Here is a 19,308-nt window from a genome sequence, read left to right as displayed (position 1 = left end):
AAGGCATTTGACGTGACCCTTGTAGGGCCACGCTGATGCCTTACGCCACCCTTTCCTGGGGCCTTGTTTTTTGAGCCAACACTGCTTTCATTACTGCTGAGTCGCAATGTGAAAATATAAAGAATTGTCGTTCATAATCTGGGGTGGCCAGCACCGGAGCAGTTGATATTGCGTCTTTCAGTTCATCAAAGGCCTCTTTCATTTCCCTTGTCCACCCCAATTTTTTCTCCCCTTTGTTAGCCTTTCGCAATGCTTCAAGTAGGGGTCCTATGTATGAGCTGTAATCAAATACCCATGCTCTACAGTAGTTGCACAATCCCAGAAACTGCTGCAGCTCCCTCACTGTTTGTGGCAATGGCGTTTTTTATATAGCCTGTGTTTGTGGTGCAATCTTTCTTCCGTATTGGGATATCAGCTGACCAATGTATAATACCTGTTCCTGACAGTACTGTAACTTTTCTTTGCCTACCTTGTAACCCTTTTCAGCCAATATTGTCAGCATCTTCAATGAGTCCTCCCTGCATTTATTTTCGCTTGTGCTGCAAATTATTATGTTGTCAACATATTGCAACACTGTGCTTTCCAATTCAATGTTTCCCAAGTCCATCTGTATTACTCTGTTGAAAATTGAGGGTGACTCGCAGTACCCTTGTGGCAATCTGGTGTGCTTCCATTTTGTGTTTCTGTACGTGAAGCTTGTCAGATCTTGTGAATCTGGATGCAGGGGTATTGAGAAAAAGACATTTTTGAAGTCAATCACTGTAAATCGTGATGCCTCTGCTGGAATTCCACACAATATTGTGGCCGGGTTTGCTGCTATGGGGTATTCTGCTTCCACTATGTTGTTCAAGGGCCTGAGGTCCTGGATGAAACGCCAAGACCCCCCTTAGCTTTGCGCACTGGATATACGGCTGTGTTACATGGTGATTCTGTTGGTACCAATATGCCATTATTTATAAGGGCCGTTATTGTTTCATATATGCCCTCATCTGCCTCTTTTGATAGTGGGTATTGTTTCACTCTAGGGAGTATTGCACCTTTTTTCAATTTAATTCTGACTCCCCCTATACTTTTTATTCATCCCACGTCATAGGGACTAGTGGTCCACAATGACGTTGGAACTTTTGCCATATCCTCTTCAAAAAAGGGAACTGGGGTGGATGTGGGTGCTTCAAGTGCCATTGCAATTTTCTGTGCCACTTGTTTGTATGTCACTCTTAGCCATATATCTACACTCATCATAAATACCATTTCGCCTTCTTCCTTTTCTTCTGAAAAGAGCTCCTCGTCTGACACCTGGGTGAGCCTGCATCCCTCAGCTAGGGCTATTACTGCCCTCCATGCTCTTCCTTCCCTATCTTGGGCATGTACTGCGATGTAATCAGCAGTCACTATAATGCTCTCCATGCTCACTGAAATCACCTTTCCTTCTGGTTCATTGGCTGGTGTTTCTGGTCTAAACAAATAGGCTGTCGGCCTCCTCCAGATCTTTCCTTCTATTCCTGGCATCCATGCGAATGCCATCTCTGTTCCGTACTGGAACAGTTCGCCATCTACTGGCTCGGCCCTAATTACTGTCTGTCCACAGTATGCTTGCATAATTTGCCGTGCAGTGAGCATGTTGATTCCAGGAGTGGAACAAATTATGCCGTCCTCCGTGAAGGAGATTGTCATATTCAACCTGCTCATTATGTCTCTCCCAAGTATGTTTACTGGCGAGTCCCTTGAATATAAAAGCGGGACGGACATGTCATAATCCCCTATCGATAAGGGGATGTTATCAGTAAAGGGAACCAACCCCCTAGCCCCAGAAAATCCTTGGGTGTTCATGGCCTCACCTGACATCTTAAATTTACCTTCCCTTATGCAAGACCGGGCCACCCCGGTGTCAACAAGGAATGATCATTTTTTGTCACCTATCGTTACCTCTATGAGTGGCTCCTCCGCACTATTAGGTGTTACTGACAGGATGGGACACACCAAGGCCGTCTGTGGGCTGTCCTATTGTGGGTATAAGGATTGACCACTTCCGGTGTAAGGGTTGTGTCCCAGGACCGTCACCCTTCCCAGTTGTTTGCTGTAGCTGTGTATTGGTAGAGGTTATTTTATGGTCTTGAATTTGAGCGGGTTGCTGTACTTGCTGTACTTGAGGTTGTTGTGTTACCGCTACCTGTTGTTGTGGTAGTGAATATGTCTGTGGCTGTTGTTGTGTTACTAGTTGTTGCTGCACATTTCCCGGCAGCAGTGCCTGCTGTTGTTGCTGGCCCTGCTGTTCCCTTGTAGGCCCTTGTTGTCCCTGTTCTCCCCATGCTGGTGTGCCGGGTCTCATTCTACATGTGCGTGACATGTGTCCCAATAATCCACAAATCCAACATACCGGCGGTTCCCTGGTCTGCCATGGGAAACTTCCTGAAATGTCCTGGTATACTGGTTGCCCAGTGGGGTAGAAACTTCTGAATCCCCCCCCTTGCTGTTGTGTGTTATAGCCGTACCCCCTTCCCCTTATCATTCCTCCCCTTCCCCTGTTATAATTATAATATCCAGCTCCTGATGTTGAGTATCCTCCTCCCATGTTAGTCGTGTATGGTGGGGGTGGTGGCAGCTGTTGTGCTACAATCTGTGGTGATTGTATTTGGGAGGGATCTTGTGCAGCAACTACTTGCGTGGGGTTTTGTGTCATTGTTGTAGGTGTAGTTATTAGTGCACCTTCCATCGTGTATTTAGTAAGTTTTTTCTGCACCAATTTAGCCTCTTCTGCTTTTCTATCCTCTTCCTTTTGTTTCATCTTTTCTTGCCATGTCCTACAATGATGTACTATCGTCAGTTGTATTTCTGGCCATGCTTTTGCTTCCATCCCCACTACTTTCTTCAGTTGTTTCTGCACTGCTTCTGGGAGCCCTTGTATTAGTATATGATAGAATATTGCTGGTGTTTTGTCGCATTGTTCTCTAGTTTCCATACGCCACTTCTCTTGAATTTCCTGGATATAATCAACAGGATCTTCGTTCTCATGCATCTTGCGTGATGTAATCGCTCCTATGTCTGATGTGTCTGGGTACTGTACCCTCAGCGCTTGCCATAATGCATGTCTGCAGTTTGCGAATGGTGCCCCATCGTGTGATGTGTTTGTTATTGTGACCCCGGGGAAGCCTGCTCTCTTCCAGATGTCATCCGCTGCATCCCCCAATATTGATATTAGGAGGCCCTTTACATCTCCTACTGCCAGTTTCTGTCCTGCGGTGTGTTTTTCCATTTCATATATCCATTTCCCCTCACCCCCACTTAATGATGGGAGCCTGCACTTTATATTTTCCTTGTCTGCATGCTTTCAAGGGACGTATTGTGGTCTAACCCCTCCCCTCTCCAAAAGTGGCATTAGGTTGTGTCCTGTCTGACAACTGGGTTCCCCAGAGTTGAGTCTGTGTACCCCTCCTCTTCTTCTGTGTCGTCTACATCGTCTGTTGTGTCCATATTTCCCCTGCTCGTATCTGTTTCTCCTCCATCTCTTCCCCTTCTTTTATCATTTCCTTTATTTAATGTGGGCGTGTGTATTCGTTCTTCCTGCCTGCGTCCAGGGAGGTCTCTAAGCCTACCTGCATAGGGTGTGAGTTTGTGAGGGGCGGATGCGGGTGTAGGTGGGCATGTTGCACGGAATGAGTGTGGGGTGGTGGAGCATGTTGGACGGGATGATGAGGGTGTAGCTGCACGTGTCTGCCTTCCCGCCATTTCTTGCTCTTCCCCCTCACTTCCCCCCCCAGTTCTTCCTTTCTTCTTCAGGCCCATGGTGATTCCCTGTTTGTCCGGGTGATGTACAATTTATCTAAGCTTTCCCTTTCCCTATTTCTTCCTTTCTTCTCCATTCCTTCTTCTTCCTCACTACAAAAGTCATCCAGGAGCGACAATCCCCAATCTGTCTTTTTCCCCCTAATCGTTACTGTTTTTAAGTCTATTAAATCCGTTCCTCCCGTTTCTTCTTTCCCACTTGTTCCCCTTTGTGCTGATGTTGTTGCTACTTCTGTGTCTCTGCGTACATATCTCCTTACTTCTCTCTCCCCTTCTTTTTTCTCCGCTATCTCTCTACCAATTTCCTCTCTTTTCTTTATTAATTCCTCCATTACTTCACTACTCATCTTTTCCAATATCCTTTCCTCTTCTCTCTTCCTTTCCCATCTCTCTCTTTCCCGCTCTAATATGCTCTCTATCATCCTCCCTTCTTCGTATTTCTTGGTCGTTTCTGATAGTATTCTCCTCTTCCATATTTCCATTTCTTTTTCTTTCTCTTCTTGTCGCGCTCTGCTGCTCGGGATACCCTTTCTGCTACTGCCTTTACTCTTTCAGCTTCTTTCGCTTTTCAGTTCGTTCCCTCATTTTTTCCAACTCGTTCTTACTTTCTTTCCTTTCCCGTGCTCTCTCTTTCCTCTCTCTCAAGCTGCTTGATCAGGGCATTTTGCTCATTTCTTAATTCTACTAATCGTTCCTCCAAAATCTCTTCTTTTCCTCGTGATAGCTCTTCCTCCTTTTTTTTTTCCCCTTCCCCTTTCATCTCGCTCTTTCTCTCGTTATCCTCGTCCATTTTCCTTACTACCTCCTTTTCTTCTCCTGTTATTGAACCTCGTAATTTTAATAATACCTGCGCAGCTATCCACTCATCATGTCCTATTGCTGCTATTTGTTCCTCGCTAGTCCTCCCCTCCCCTGCGGGCATCTTCGTATAAGTTGGCCCCGCCGTACTTGTCTGCTCCCCTCCCGTGTGGCCACCTGTAGCTGTATATGGTGGTGGGCTGTATGCCGGGTTTGAGTACCCCTCAGCCGCCCTTAACTGTTCTCTCACTATTTCTCGTAGTTCCGTTAAAGGATATAACCCCCCTTCCTCTTTTTTCACTACCTTCGCTAGGGGCATGTCATCGCTCTGTTCCTTTTTTATTTCTTTTTCGTTTAGGTTGCTACTATTTTCTCCTCCCTCTTGTCCGTGCCCCGTGCACTGTGTGCCTTCACTCTCTTTTTCCCCATTCTCTTCTTCCTCCTTAATCTTCTTCTCTTCCTTTGTTTCCCCCACAGTGAACATTCCGTTTGGTCCTGGTCGGGACCCCTGGAACATTCTCCATAAGTTAAACACCTCCACGTGGTGTGTCAACTTCTTCCCCTTGTATGTGTTATGCATATGGGTTAATAGTGAGTGTTGGGTATGTGGGTCGAAACTGCCATTAGGCGGCCATGGTGTCGTCATTTTGTTGTCCGTCCCCTGTGTCCATTCTATGCTGTATTTGATCAGTTTCTCCCTATGGGGTGACAGTGTTTTACATATGTGCTGTAGCGGGGTAGTGAGGGTGTTCCCCCACCCTCCCGATCCTGTCCCGTATGACATAGTAGCACTAACTTGTTATCCTCCCTCTATACAGTAGCGGTTATCTTGCTAATAATGTATGCTATACAATTTCAGATGTTTTTACCTGGCCCCATAATTTTGGGGACTTGCGATTGTCCGCTAAAAGAAAATAGTAAAATATAGCATTTGTATATTCTTTTCTTTCTTTTTCTTCCTTCTCCTAACACCGTTACGGCCCCCTACGGCCGAGGCGCACGTAGCCCCCTGCGGCTGCGTGCCCTGTGTGACGTTCTTATACAGCCGTCCCACTTTAATTCACCCCTCCTCCTCTTTCTTCACTTGTCGTGGCCGGTGTTCATCGTGCGCGGCCACGTCCTTCTCGTCACCTTGCCCCGATCTAATCGTTACCGTTCATCTCCGTCTCCACTCCCTTACCATTATTCTCCTCCCCACCACTTATCCAAAAAATGCCTTGTGCTCGAGATATCCTATGAAAGCCCTACTGGTGACGTCACCGACCTCTTCCAAAAATACCGATAAGTTCTTTACAGGTTTTTTTTAAAAAAAATTTTTTTTAAAGTTTGAAATAAGTTTGCAATCTACCTCCATTAACCCCACAGCTGTCCTCTTGTCACGCTTGGAACAAGGTAATCAACAATATAATCAGACTGCGCACGCTGCGTTGCCTCGCGTGTGATACGCCCCTCGACAGGAGGGCTTAACCAGCCAATTATCTTCCGTATTAGGCAACCAGCTAGCTACTGCCTACAGGGAAACGTCATCTATCTATCGAGTTTTTTGCTCGAACAATAGGGATCCTCATCTACTCATTGATCAATAATCACCAATTCGTAGGAAACCGCACACACACCCCCTTACAGGTGGTCGCGACCTAGGCCAATCAGTTTCTACGAGCGGCCGCACGTGATGTTTTCATGCTCCGCCCCTCCTTCTTCGTAACGTAGCGGACTGCTCTCGCACTTGTCCAGCTACCATTCACTTCACCGTCAACAGTAATTTATCAAACCTTTGCCGCGCACCTGTGTAAAACCTCCCACCTCCCGTATTCTATTCCTCCCCCTCCCTCACAATTTCACATTGCTTGTTGGGCGTGGCATACTCACCAAGTTCTCTTGATGCGGGGCCGCTCGACTGCGTGCACCCCTCCAAGCGGCTCGCCACCTCCCCTCGTCTGGACCACGTCTGGACAGTCGCCAACCGTGGGCGGGATACTTCTCAACCGGCTCCCGAAGGCCAATATCCGGATTGCGCTGTCCGATCTTCTCGCAGTTCCGCGATGGTCCAGTAGTCCTCAAAAGGGGGCAGCGGCAGAGGGGGCCGCGCCGCCAGGCCTCCTCGCAACGAGAGCACTCGGAAAAATAAAATAAAAAGCAGATCTTAAACAGATCTCAGCAGTGCCTCCAACTTGTCGGGGGGGAACATTCTCCCGGGGGTCGGCTGGGCGGCCCACGGACCTCCGGGCAGGGAGGCCCCAACTCCTCCCGCGTATCCCAAAAATGAGTATGAGGCACACACAAGAAGCAAGGTGGTTCTGCTGTTTATTGAACAACGGCAGGGATAGGTCTAGGATCGTACGCGTCCGTCCTGACTCTCGAAATTCGTGGGGCTCGCAGGCCCCTTTTTGCACCAGTATGACGCGCTACTTGCATCACCTGGGAAAGTTAGCAAAAAACCTATCGCCACTCTGGATTGGTTGATAGAGTGGTAGGGTTAGTATAGCACACGTATAGAGGAGATTGTTAGTGGTTAAGGGTCAGTCAGGTGGTATACTTGGGTTTTCCCTTCTATTAGATACATGAAAATTGTTACACGAAGACCCCTGATGATTGGTTAATGTTGGTGGCGTCAGTGATGAGTGCCCCATGTTCTGATTGGTCCACTCGTGAGCCCCCCAGCCTGGGACCATCTTTGTTCCCAGCTCGTGGTGTACCTGTCATTTGCAACAATATGTGTTTATGCAGACAATGCGTGGATTTGCTCATATGCTTGAGAGCAGACTATTCCCACCGCTGTAGGTGTCCATTGGATCATTTCATTGTTGCAGCCTGTGTCCCAGACGTGGGACCCAGGCGACTTCTCCTTCGTGGGGCTGGCACCCTGTCAGGTTCGGCTTGGTCACGTGACGAGCGACCGTGGTTGAGGCAGAATTCTGCACATTTAATGTTGTATTTTCCACTGTGTCTCTGGCTTAGTTTGCAGGTGTGACCTTGGCTTCGGCTTGTGGCATGCAAGTTGCAACATTGGCCTCTTGGCTGTCAGTACTCGCTGGGCTCACTCTGCAGGGTCAGCAATTGTACTCTTGCTCGTTCAATGTTCGTGGAGGCTCTTGCTTGCGGCCTACTTGGGCCTGGTGCATAGGTGGGGATGTTGAATGTACGGCACTTTAAGTTACGGTATCAAATTGCTTCATATCCAGTATCATATCTTCGTTGCATTTCTCATCACAATGCATGGGTTAGGAGAAGCGTCAGCAAGCATTTTAGATGAGTTCTTTGTGCGTCTTGCGTTTCTGCATTTTGAAAAACCTATGTGAAAAATAATAAAGATGCGCGTCAGTGGGTGTGTCCGTCACCTACGTCATAGCACTGAATTTGTTCTTCGTGTGGATTGGTGTGGGAGTGTCCAGTGTGCATGGTTGCACGGGTCTTCTGACCGTTGGCTAGGTCGTCATGGCATCTCTAACGATGTGTTTATTTACTGTTGAATGGTTCAGTCGAGTTCATCCATGCCGCAGGTGTCGGCTTGAGCAGGGCAGGCTGGTGGGCAGGCTGGTGGGCACATCCGTATGTTCCTGTACCAGGGTATTTGGTCGTCTGGTAAATAGGCAAATTCCTCTCGTGGCGGGTGTCTGGGCCGCGATCCTCTAGGCCAGGGGCGCGAGGGGATTGGGGGGAGTCTTTTGTCCCATTCTCCCACTTCACAGTGGTGACGGATGCTTCTCTAACTGGGTGGGGAGCTCATCTGGAATCCTTACAGGCTCAGGGTCGTTGGTCCTCCCTCCACATCAATCTGCTAGAGTTGAGGGCGGTTCATTGGGCCCTAAAATCCTTTCTGCCACAGATAAAGGGCTCAGTGGTGAGAATCATGACGGACAACACGACAACAATGTTTTATCTACGAAAGCAGGGAGGAACTCGCTCCAGGAGCCTGTCGATGGAACCCCAGGAGATCTGGCATTGGGCCCTACAACACGACATACATCTGTTGGCGTTCCACTTACCAGGAGTAAAAAATGTGCAAGCAGACGCTCTCAGCAGGGAGATGAATTGTCTACACGAATGGGAACTGAACGACCAACAACTGCACCGTGTCTTCGCGGAATGGGGTCATCCGGTCCTCGATCTCTTTGCGACGAGAGACAAGAAATGCTCCCAATACGCGAGCAGGTGGCCACAACAAGACTCGCTAGGGGACGCGTTCTCCTTCCCGTGGACGGGCAAGTTTCTGTATGCCTTCCCCCCATTTCCTCTCATCTGTCGGACTCTGCAATGGATCCACAGATAGCCTTGTCGGGTGATCCTGGTGGCCCCGTATTGGCCCAGACAAGTGTGGTTTTCCGATCTACTTCACCTCTCAGCGGCAGAACCAATGAGGTTCCAGAAGATCCCCAACCTTCTGTCTCAGGAGAAAGGGGTCGTTTGGCATCACGACCCGGACAGCCTCAGTCTGACGGCCTGGCTCCTGATTTCTCTGAGTTTGGCGCGTTAGCGATTCCAGCGGATTGTCGTCGCATTTTGCAAGCTGCAAGGGCACCTTCCACGAACACTTCATACACATACAAATGGAAAAGCTTCTGCATATGGTGCGCAGGTCAACCAGGTCTGGTCCCGCTGGCGATCACACCGGAACAACTCCTACCATACTTGTTGCTCCTGGCAAAAACAGTTCATCTGTTTCATCCATAAAGGTGCATCTGGCTGCCATCTCGAGATTCACTCGGAAGAGACATTCCACTCCATTGTTCAGTGACCGCCTAGTTAAACACTTCCTTAAAGGGTTGTTTCGAACCTTTCCTCTCACGAAGAAGTTTCCTCCGATCTGGAGTCTGAACCTGGTCCTGGCAGCCCTGATGAAACCCCCTTTTGAACCAATGTCGTCGACATCCTTAACATTTTTGTCTTGGAAATTGGCTTTCCTGGTGGCCATTACTTCTGCTCTACGCCTGTCAGAAATACAAGCTCTAGTGATCGACCCTCCGTATTTGAGGTTTTTCAGTAATAAAGTTGTGCTGGCCACTAACCCGCATTTCATACCGAAAGTGCCTTCCATGTTCCATAAACGCGCTTCTATAGTGTTGCCTACATTCTTTCCAACACCGTCTTCAGTGACAGAGAAGACTCTCCATACATTGGACGTGAAAAGAGCTTTAAAATTTTATCTCCATCGCACTCAAATCTTCAGAGACACGAGACAACTCTTCGTAGCTTATGGTCCTGCGGCTAAGGGTAAAGCGATTTCAAAACAAGGACTATCCAGATGGGTGTCTTTGGCCATTTCTTATTGTCATTCCAAGGCCGGAAAGCCGCTAGAAAAGCACCCAAGGGCCCATTCGACGAGATCTACATCGTCGTCGACGGCTTTGTGGTCCGGATTTCCGCTGGGGGATATCTGCCAGGCGGCTTCCTGGTCGGTACCACACACGTTTACCCGACATTACTGTCTCGCACAGCAACATGCTGAGGATACACAGATGGGGCGTGCAGTACTACGTCACCTGTTCCAATAAGGTAAGCCCCAAGTGGGGTTACATCCTTCGGCAACTATGCTTTAAAGTGTCGGGTCTTTCACGGTTAACATGCTATTATGTAATGTGTTGCCATAGTAAATGGGCTTTGTGATTATTGTGATGTTGGTTTGCATACACGCCTCCAATGTTGGGGGATACTGCTATACAATCTATTCTAAGCATGTGAATCCATGAAAGATCCAATGCTGGAGAAGGGAATAGTTTCTTACCTGTAACTCCATTTCTCCAGCATTGGTATCTTTCATGGATTCACATGCGCCCGCCGGCCTCCCCTGAGCATGCAAACCAGAGATCCCCCCATACTACTTTGGGGGCTGAAATCTGAGGGAGCCGCGGGGGCGGGGCTATATATACCTCTACGTCCTAGTGGCGCCGGCATGCGCGGCCCGAAACGACGTAGATAGGACACAAAAGTGTCAGAATTTTTCCTATGGAAAATGTCTATATAACTTACCGAGGATTCCCAGCCTGACGACGGGGAATATTCTAAGCATGTGAATCCATGAAAGATACCAATGCTGGAGAAATGGAGTTACAGGTAAGAAACTATTCCCGTCTGCATATGCTTCCCAGGCATCTGCAGACAAGAGGGACTTGACCAACCAGGAGCCCGTGATCTGCTTATATCCGGCCGAAATAGCCGACCTGAAAAATTATTGGTGGTTAAGACTTTCTTCCTGACAGGCCAGGAAGATAATTAACCACCCCTGCCACAGAAGACCAAACGAGATCAAGGCTCTGTTGGGTACACCACGCTCGCTAGGAGCCGCAATATCTTTTTTAGGGTGCCAGTTTCCCACAAAGACCAGCTAATGTCTTGAGCTTGCGGCAAAGATCTGCACAGCCCAACTTCTGAAATCCTCCAACCGATCAGCGACATGAGGCCCTGGGCACGAATGGGTGAGGCGTGCAGAATGTGTCTGACAGAAGCTTTGTAAGATGTTGTAGGAGGAGAGGTACTTCCACCAGAAGGGTTAGGAGATATTTGATGTTTTGAAACTTAGTAAGCTTAGCCTTCAGCATGAGACGATAATATATTACGCTGTTTTGTTGCCATTCTTAAATGTACACATGAATGCTAGTACTGTGCCTGAACCAATTATCTACCTTGAGAAAGCGCTGTTTAAAACATGTCACTTGACAAATTGAATAAATATGAATTCTCAATTGACATTCTTTAATGGCTAAGAATTACTAGACTAGCCATAGTGTGCTGGTCACACAATTTAAGGGCACTCTGTTCTATATAGCAAAATTGGGCAATCTGTTATACATAGCATGCTAGTCCATTATGCCAGGCTCCCAGATTGAGAGTGCAGACCTTGCCAACCTCTTTTGTCCCCTGTATTGGTATCCAGTCTGTCTTGTTTATATTTGTTCCTGCTACACCACACCACCCCACATGCCAGGCCCTTCATTCCCACATCACCATTTCATTTCTTCTATGTAGTTGCTATGACAAGGTACATGGAACTCCGGTCAATGACCATTGTTCACTAGAATGTTCTAGAAAGCTGGTGTAGCAGCTGCATGGTTACTTCAAAGCAGACCGTTTACTTCCATTTGAGTAAAATATACTCTCTCCCCCCCATCACTTCCTTCCATGATATCCTTGTCTGCCCCGTACAGTTTCTGCCTTCCCAGTTCCTCTTCCCCTGTCTGTCTAGTATCTCACCTCAGTACGTTTCCTCCCGCTGCTTTTTCCCTGTTTACACATCTTGTTTCCCTTTGTAATTCCTGATTATTCCTTTACCTGTCTGGCCCTGCCCTCAATAATTGCTGCTGCCCCTACTTCATACTCTCTACTTTAAGGAAGATCTGCTCTCCCAGTCTTCCAGTCCTGCGAAAGACTGCTGCTCCTCATTTTCACTATCTGCCCCTCTTCTCGGCAGTGCCTACTGTCCTTATGTTCCTATAATTTACTTCCATAGTTCCAATCAGTTCATGCTTGTACTGCTAATCCTGTCTCTCTTCTCCTTCCTTTAGTTCCAGGCCTCAAAGGTTTTTTTGTCATCTTTTTCTTTATTGGTGCCTGCTTCCTTTTTCCTACCTGCCTCCAGCAGCTCTGGCTCACTCTTGGCTTTCAGCAGTCTGACCATTTCAAGAGAGGTTCCTACTACACCCAGATCTGCTGCCTCTGTTCTTGCTGTGCGCTGTATTTCTTGCTTACTGTGCCTGCTCCTGGCCACATCACTTATTGTTGAATTTCTTCCTAGTTGGTCCTTTTCCCCCTCGTCTCTTCCTAGTTGTTCAGTTTCCACCCCCTTTTCCCCCTCGTCTCTTCCTAGTTGTTCAGTTTCCACCGGCCTCTCTCCCCCAGCATTTATTGCTTCTGCTTTCTCCTCTTTCCACCAGTTCCTTCTTTCCATGTGTGACTCAATCCACATCTGTGTCTGCTCATCCCACATTGACTGCAGTCCTTGCTTCCTGTGACTCTCCTCTCCCCAGCAGTTTATCCGTAACCCCAATGTATTGTATGGACCCCATCACTTTCTGCTTTCCATCTACCCCTCTCTGGATTAGTTTAGTTTGCTGCATACCTCTTCCCCCTATCATTTTGAGTCCCTCGTCTAACCTTCTATGCCCTAGTTCAGGTATGTTATCTTCCTTTCACTTTAACCTTTTCTTTTTTTCCTGTCTGTACTTCTCCCCAGCAGTTCCTGCCTCCCATTGCCCTCACAGTTCGTACATCCTCAGCAATTATGTCTTCCCTATCCTAGTCATGCTCTCCTTTCTTTTACACCCCCCACCAGTTCCTTTTTTACCCGCCACTCACCTCTCCTGTTACAGACAATGGTATTTTTTGATGAACACTTATTTTAGGGTATGATTAACCCCTTTCTCCATTATTTTTTTAGGCAATGAAGCCGCCTGGATCTCAGGCGTCCCAGAGCACGTACTCTGATCTGCTCTCTGTTATTGAGGAGATGGGCAAAGAAATTCGACCAACGTATGCTGGCAGCAAAAGTGCAATGGAGAGATTAAAGAGAGGTAAACGGCAGTAACCCACAACTTTGCATTCTGGCCCTTTTCAGTCTGCAGGTTTACCCAAAAGCCAGTGACTGGACATCAGGTGTCTGCTCAAGTAGTATTTCACTCTACAGCCCTAGGGCCTATTTTCTTACTGCTCGACAGTAGGTGCTACTGTAAGGGCTGGACCTTTCTATACAGCACCATCACTGGTACTTCAGCTCAATTCTCCCCTTTCATCAGTAGGCATCAGTGTAAGAGAAGGACTTCTTTCTTTCTGTCCAGCACCCGCTTCCCTAACCAGAAGTAGGCGCTACTGTGGTGGTGTTCACTCCTTTCCCCAGTGGTGCTTACTTTAATAGCACACCCAGCGCAACATAGCAGGTGTCACTTTAAGAGCTCTTCTCTTACTCTCTGCCCTGACATTTGCCAACGGGTAAGCAGAACCCACCATCCGTGAACTGCAGTAGAAATTAGCTAGCTTGTAGAAGTAGTGAGGTGAGGTAAGGTTCCAGTGCTGACACTATTTGTCTAAGCATCTCAGAAAATGTGCATGATGACATGACTTGTTACCTTTAAATGCTGCATGAAAAGTTCCCTTTTCATGAACTTAAACCGCCAGGTTCTCCAGTGCATTAATCGTCAGCGTAATACAGTGCTTACCAGTTAGGTGACTCAAAGGAATGGTGTGAGTCTGCACTATTTTTCTATAAATGCATTACATTCCTCCAGAGGGAGCTTGGAACACGTTACTCGGAACACGTAACTCGGTACACACGTAACTCGAAATGAACTATGCAGAACTACGTTTATGTGCCCCTTTAGGGACTGCCTGTCCAAACATGCACAGTTAAACTCGGTTCAGAGCCCTTCCCAAAAGGGTTGACTGTCCCAGGAAGCGCCTTGTCTTGATCAGTAAAGATGTTCCTACCAGACTACATATTTTAGAATGTACACTGTTTTACTTACGGCATATGCCCTATAACTGCATACCACAGAATGCCCCCTTCCTCACTAGGAAGGAGCTCTTCCTCCAACAGGACTACATATCACAGGATGAGTTCTGCCTAAGAGTATAGAGGTCCACCAGAACATGTTGCAGAATAAATTCAGTCTCATTCCGGAGGAAGAACTACACACAATTACATGCTCCCTAAATCTCGATGCAATTCCCTTCAAATGTTGTGCTATACAAACTTACAGAACTAAATGGTACTCCAAGGTATCTGTCTCGAACAGATGAAATGCAGAATTTGCCATTATGGGATTTGAACCTGGGAACTCCACATGTCTCTCTATCCTATGTCTGTGTCTGTCTGGTTCTCTCGCATTTGTCTTGTTTCTTTCTCGATTAAATTTTTTTTCCTCCACCCCCTTTTCTTTCTTTCCGTCTCGGTTTCTCTTTCTTGTTCTTTCTCTCTCTAACACATAACTGAACAGAGAGCATTGCACTTATTGAGCTACCTTCTCAATTGACTTTTCTGTCTGAATCTCCCTGACCTGCCCTTCAAATGTACCGGATGAAGGCCCCAAATCTCACTGAGGACTGTTTGAAATTCTCCATAATTTCCTATGCGCTGTTCCCAGCGCCTTTCCCAAATATGATGAAAATCTCACAAGTGTTCCCTTGAAAGCTGCCTAATTTTCTTTGCAAATTTTCTGGCAGTGTATGGATTTGCATACACATCCCCCTTTATTCTGTGCCAGATGCTGGTATGACAAATGTTTCTTCGGTGCTCCTGGGGGAATGTGTGAGCAGATGCTGGGGCCTTATTTACACTGTTTGCAATTGCTTGATGATATTGATATTGAGTGTGGGCAGTTGTGAAATGGCTGCAAGTGGAACACATTGAAGTGAAAGCACCTCACCATAAAGCAATGCATGTGTCAAAATGCTGTTTGCCTAACTCGGTAGAGAGGACCCTCCATAACATTACATCGTGTGAATCTATATAATGCTCCCTGCAAATTTCACAGATATTTTGCAAATTTGTCTGATGTTGACAGTCACGGCTAAGATGAAACGTTTACATTCGGTTTGCAGGTTTTACAGTGGATGAGCAGGATTGTGGGAAATATTTATTTCCGCTGCAGGATATTCAGCATCAAATTCTCAAAAGTTAAATTGCAGATTACAACTTCAAGGTTTCCAATAGAGAAGAACTGTGCATTGTGGCAGAAAGCATTACAGGTGTGTTTTAAGTGTGCACGTTCACCCCAGAGGGCAGGGGTCCCACTATCCACAGCGTAAGCTCCCCTTGATAACGATTGCAAAAAAACCGATATGCCCTAGGGAAGCATATTACTACTTCTGCAGCCTATTCTACCAGAATAGCTAACAATAGGACTCTACTCGCTAGTTACAGCGACGTCCAATGGGGCCTGCTCCAGGAAGGCCTTCAAGAGGTCCCAGAGCCCACGCGGTCATGGCTGCTGGCAGTCGTGACTGAGGGCAGGCGGGTGACCCATAATATACTAAAGAACACTTTAGACACGGCTGGACATACTCTAGCCCAGGGGACTCTCCTTAAGAGACATATCTGGCTGAAGGACTCGGGCCTCTGATTTTAACAAACCTGTCGAAGACTCGACTTATTGGTAAGGCTGTCGATGACGCCCTAGAGACTGCTAAAAAAGAGCATGAGACGCTGAAGTCACTCAGCCAAATTACAGCCAAGCCCTTCAAACAACAAGGAGGCTCAAATTCTCGCTGTTCCTTTCTTGTCCAAACTTTCTCCCGGTCACCCCATGGTCCTCCGGCCAAGGCTGATGTGGAAACAGCCAATATAAGCAGAGCGACCAACATAGAGGCATGAACTCTACTCTAAGAGGCTCCCCGGCCTGAAACACAAAATTACTCGCCGGTTCGGGTCCCCTCCCATGCCTCCCCGGTCGGGGGACCCTTGTCATTGTTCATTCATGCATGGGATGGCATTGCATCAGACCAGTGGGTGTTAAAGACCGTCACCCACGGTTACTGCAACGAGTTCCAGCGACGACCTCGATACCACCCACCGAAGAGCAGACGCCGATCACCAGCACACAAACAAATCCTGCTGGAAGAGGTGAAGAGCCTTCTGGAAAAGGGCGCCGTAGAAGTCGTCCCCATTCACCAGGTAAACAAGGGTATTTATTCAGTGTACTTCCTTGTACCCAAAAAGGATCTCACCATGGGCCCAGTATTAGACTTGCGCCCAGCGAACAAGTAAGTCGAAATGCAAAAATTCAGAATGACAACACTGCAGGAGGTAATCCCAGTGTTGCTGCAGGGGGATTACATGGCCACATTGGATATGAAAGATGCATACTTTCATATTTCAATATTGCCAGCGCACAGAAAGTACCCAAGGTTCATGATAGAGGACACTCACTATCAGTTCAAGGTCCTTCCCTCTGGCATTGCTTCTGCTCCACGGGTGTTCACAAAGGTACTGACGGTAGTAGCTGCTCACCTGCGCAGGCAGTCCATCCCAGTCTATCTTTACCTCAACGACTGGCTAATAACTGGGGATTCGTACGGAACATGCCTAACAAATACCCAGAAGACAGTAGATCTCTTCAGCCTAGGGTTATCGGTCAACGAGAAAAAGTCCAGCCTAGAACCAAGCCAAGTGAAACAGTTTTTTTGGGCTCTAATTTGGACCAAAGATGGCCTCGCCTTTCCCTCCAACGAGAGGGTTCAAAACATGCTGTTCCAGAACCTCACTATCTAGCCAGTCACGAGGTGACCGTACGCAACGCCATGCGACTGTTAGGGAAGATGGCCTCCTGCATCTACCTAGTTCCACACGCTCGCCTGCGGATGCGTCCCATGCAAGAGTGGCTCTCTAGCCAATGGTGTCATGCCAGTGGGACGATCTAGTGGCTGTCTCAGCAGCCCTCAGTCTCTGCAGTGGTGGTCAAGGGAGAAACTCCTACAGGGGAAAACCTTCACCACCCCTGCAGTCAAAGCCACTCTCACCACAGACGTATCTCTGACAGGGTGGGGGACTCCCCTTCTTCATCAGATGGCGCACAGCGTGTGGTCTCCAGCAGTAGCATCCAACCACATAAACTTGTTGGAACTGCTGGCAGTGTTCAAGGCCCTGAAGGCTTTCCAACCTCACATCCAGGGGAAGACGATCCTAGTCCTCACAGACAGTACTACAGCCATGTATTACTTAAACAAGGGGGCACTCACTCCCTAGGGCTGTCCAGACAGTCCCAGAACATATGGAAATGGGCTCTCAAACACAAAATGTTTCTCCTGTCACAACACGTTCCAGGGGAACTCAATCTTCTAACAGACACACTCAGTAGAGACTTCCCCTTAACCGTAGACCATGAGTGGCAACTACACAAAGACATTATACACAATGTCTTTGCAGACTGGGGCTTCCCAGAGGTTGACTTGTTTGCAACTATGGAGAACGTGCAATTCCCAGATTACGCCTCCAGGTACCCTCAGAACCGTTCCAAGGGGAACGGTCTCTGGATAACATGGTTAGGGAAATTTGTCTATGCTTACCTCCCCCTTACCCCCCCTGATTTCACTTGATGAACAGGATAGTGCACATGATGCACCAAGAGCCAGTCAGGATGATTCTGGTGGTCCTGATGTGGGCCCGGCAAACTTGGTTCTCCCATCACATGGCAATGTCAGTCTACCCTCCCAGGAACCTGCAGCTACATACATGCCCTCAAACTCTCAATCTAGCAGCCTGGCTCCTGAGGTCATTGAGTTTGGGCACCTTCAACTCACTCAAAGATGTATGGACATACTCAGGGAAGCACGGAAACCTAACACCAGGCATTGCTACTCCAGCAAATGGAAACGCTTTGTCATCTGGTGTAATAGCAACAGCATCAATCCTATTGAATGCACACCAACACATATTGTCCTGTACCTAACCCACCTGTTAGATTCAGGTCTGGTTTACAATTCCCTAAAGGTCCACCTAGATGCACCTTCAGCATACACCACGTCCCAGAATAAAGATTTGTGATGGAAAATTCCAGTAATTCAAGCTTTTATGGAAGGAGTTAAAAGGCACCATCCCCCTTTTTACAACCCAGCTCCTGGGCGGGACATGAACATTGTACTTACCAGAATAATGGGGCTTCTATTTGTACCAATGCACCAAGCTTGCCTTGAAGCTCTTACAAGACCGCCTTCCTGGTGGCGATCACATCATTGAAGGGAGTTGGTGAACGAATAAGGTGGTCCTGCGCCCTCACCCACGATCCATAGAACTATCCACCTTTTTCCAGAACCTCACTAAGGTGATAGAAAGAAGCCTCCGCACACTAGATCTGAGGAGAGCGGTTATCTATTATCTGGAAAAGAAAAAAACACTAAGAAAAACATACCAGCTTTTCGTTTCACTGGCAGCTGGTAGAGAAGGGGACCCTGTTTCTAAAACAGCTATTTCAAAGTGGATTGTAAACTGCATCACACTGTGCTACACCCTTGCCAAGAGATATGCCCTTCATGCCCAGAACGCACTACTCGGGGCACAGGGGCTACCATAGCATTCATTGCAAATGTTCCTCTTGAGCCCATTTGTAAAGCAGCAACCTGAAGTTGTGTACACACCTTTACACAACACTATTGCCTAGATACACACTCTAGGTTTAATTTTCAGGTGGGACAAGCGGTGCAAAGGCTTCTTTGCTACTGTTTCTTCACACATCCCACCACCGTCTCTGGGTACTTCTAGCTAGGCTATGCACAACATGTGATTCTAAGCAGATTCACAAGTATCAGAAGACATGCATTACTCACCGTAATAGCATTTCTGATGCTTGTTAATCTGCTTAGAATCACATGCTGTGCATATAGTCTGACATCCAGTGGTCAGTGCAGAGTATTGCATCTTGTCTTTCGAGAATCGAAAGGGGACATCGGCATAGGCGTGTCTGTAACACTATCCCTATCGTGACGTGTAGTGTACCCAAAATCCCTCACGCTCTGAGGTTGTTTTTTTCCGCCCAGCATACTGGTCGCCTTATGCAAAGCTCGTCTAGAGAAATTGCTTTGTTCTCTTCGACCTTTGGTCGTAATATAATATGAAGGCTATTTATATTACCCTACCGTCCCTTCCATCGACGGCTGTTCCAGTTCCCCGTCGAAGACGCTCCACGGATCTTCAACAGACTGAGTCCGGTCGGCACTGCCGACCACGTGGCTGGGCCTTCTGGCCGGCCTACACAGTAGGGAGAGTGGGGTCGGGGTGGACATTTGCTCTGAGAATGCCTTTCCCTT

At 47.6% G+C, this 19,308-nt stretch overlaps 1 protein-coding gene across 2 annotated transcripts in view; it reads left to right on the top strand.

The window, feature by feature from the left end:
- Positions 1 to 19,308, top strand: part of CDK2AP2 (cyclin dependent kinase 2 associated protein 2) — a 185,046-nt gene that overhangs the window by 88,115 nt on the left and 77,623 nt on the right. For both annotated transcript variants that reach the window (XM_069628974.1, XM_069628973.1), the window contains exon 3: positions 12,953 to 13,085. In XM_069628974.1, coding sequence (XP_069485075.1) covers positions 12,953 to 13,085 — 133 coding nt within the window. The remainder of the gene's footprint in view (positions 1 to 12,952; positions 13,086 to 19,308) is intronic.

Source organism: Ambystoma mexicanum, chromosome 12 (assembly GCF_040938575.1).
Source record: "Ambystoma mexicanum isolate Mex_15411 chromosome 12, UKY_AmexF1_1, whole genome shotgun sequence".
In the NCBI taxonomy this organism is placed as follows: domain Eukaryota; kingdom Metazoa; phylum Chordata; class Amphibia; order Caudata; family Ambystomatidae; genus Ambystoma; species Ambystoma mexicanum.
Note: the sequence above shows the minus strand (reverse complement) of the source record. Positions and strands in the feature narration are given on the sequence as shown.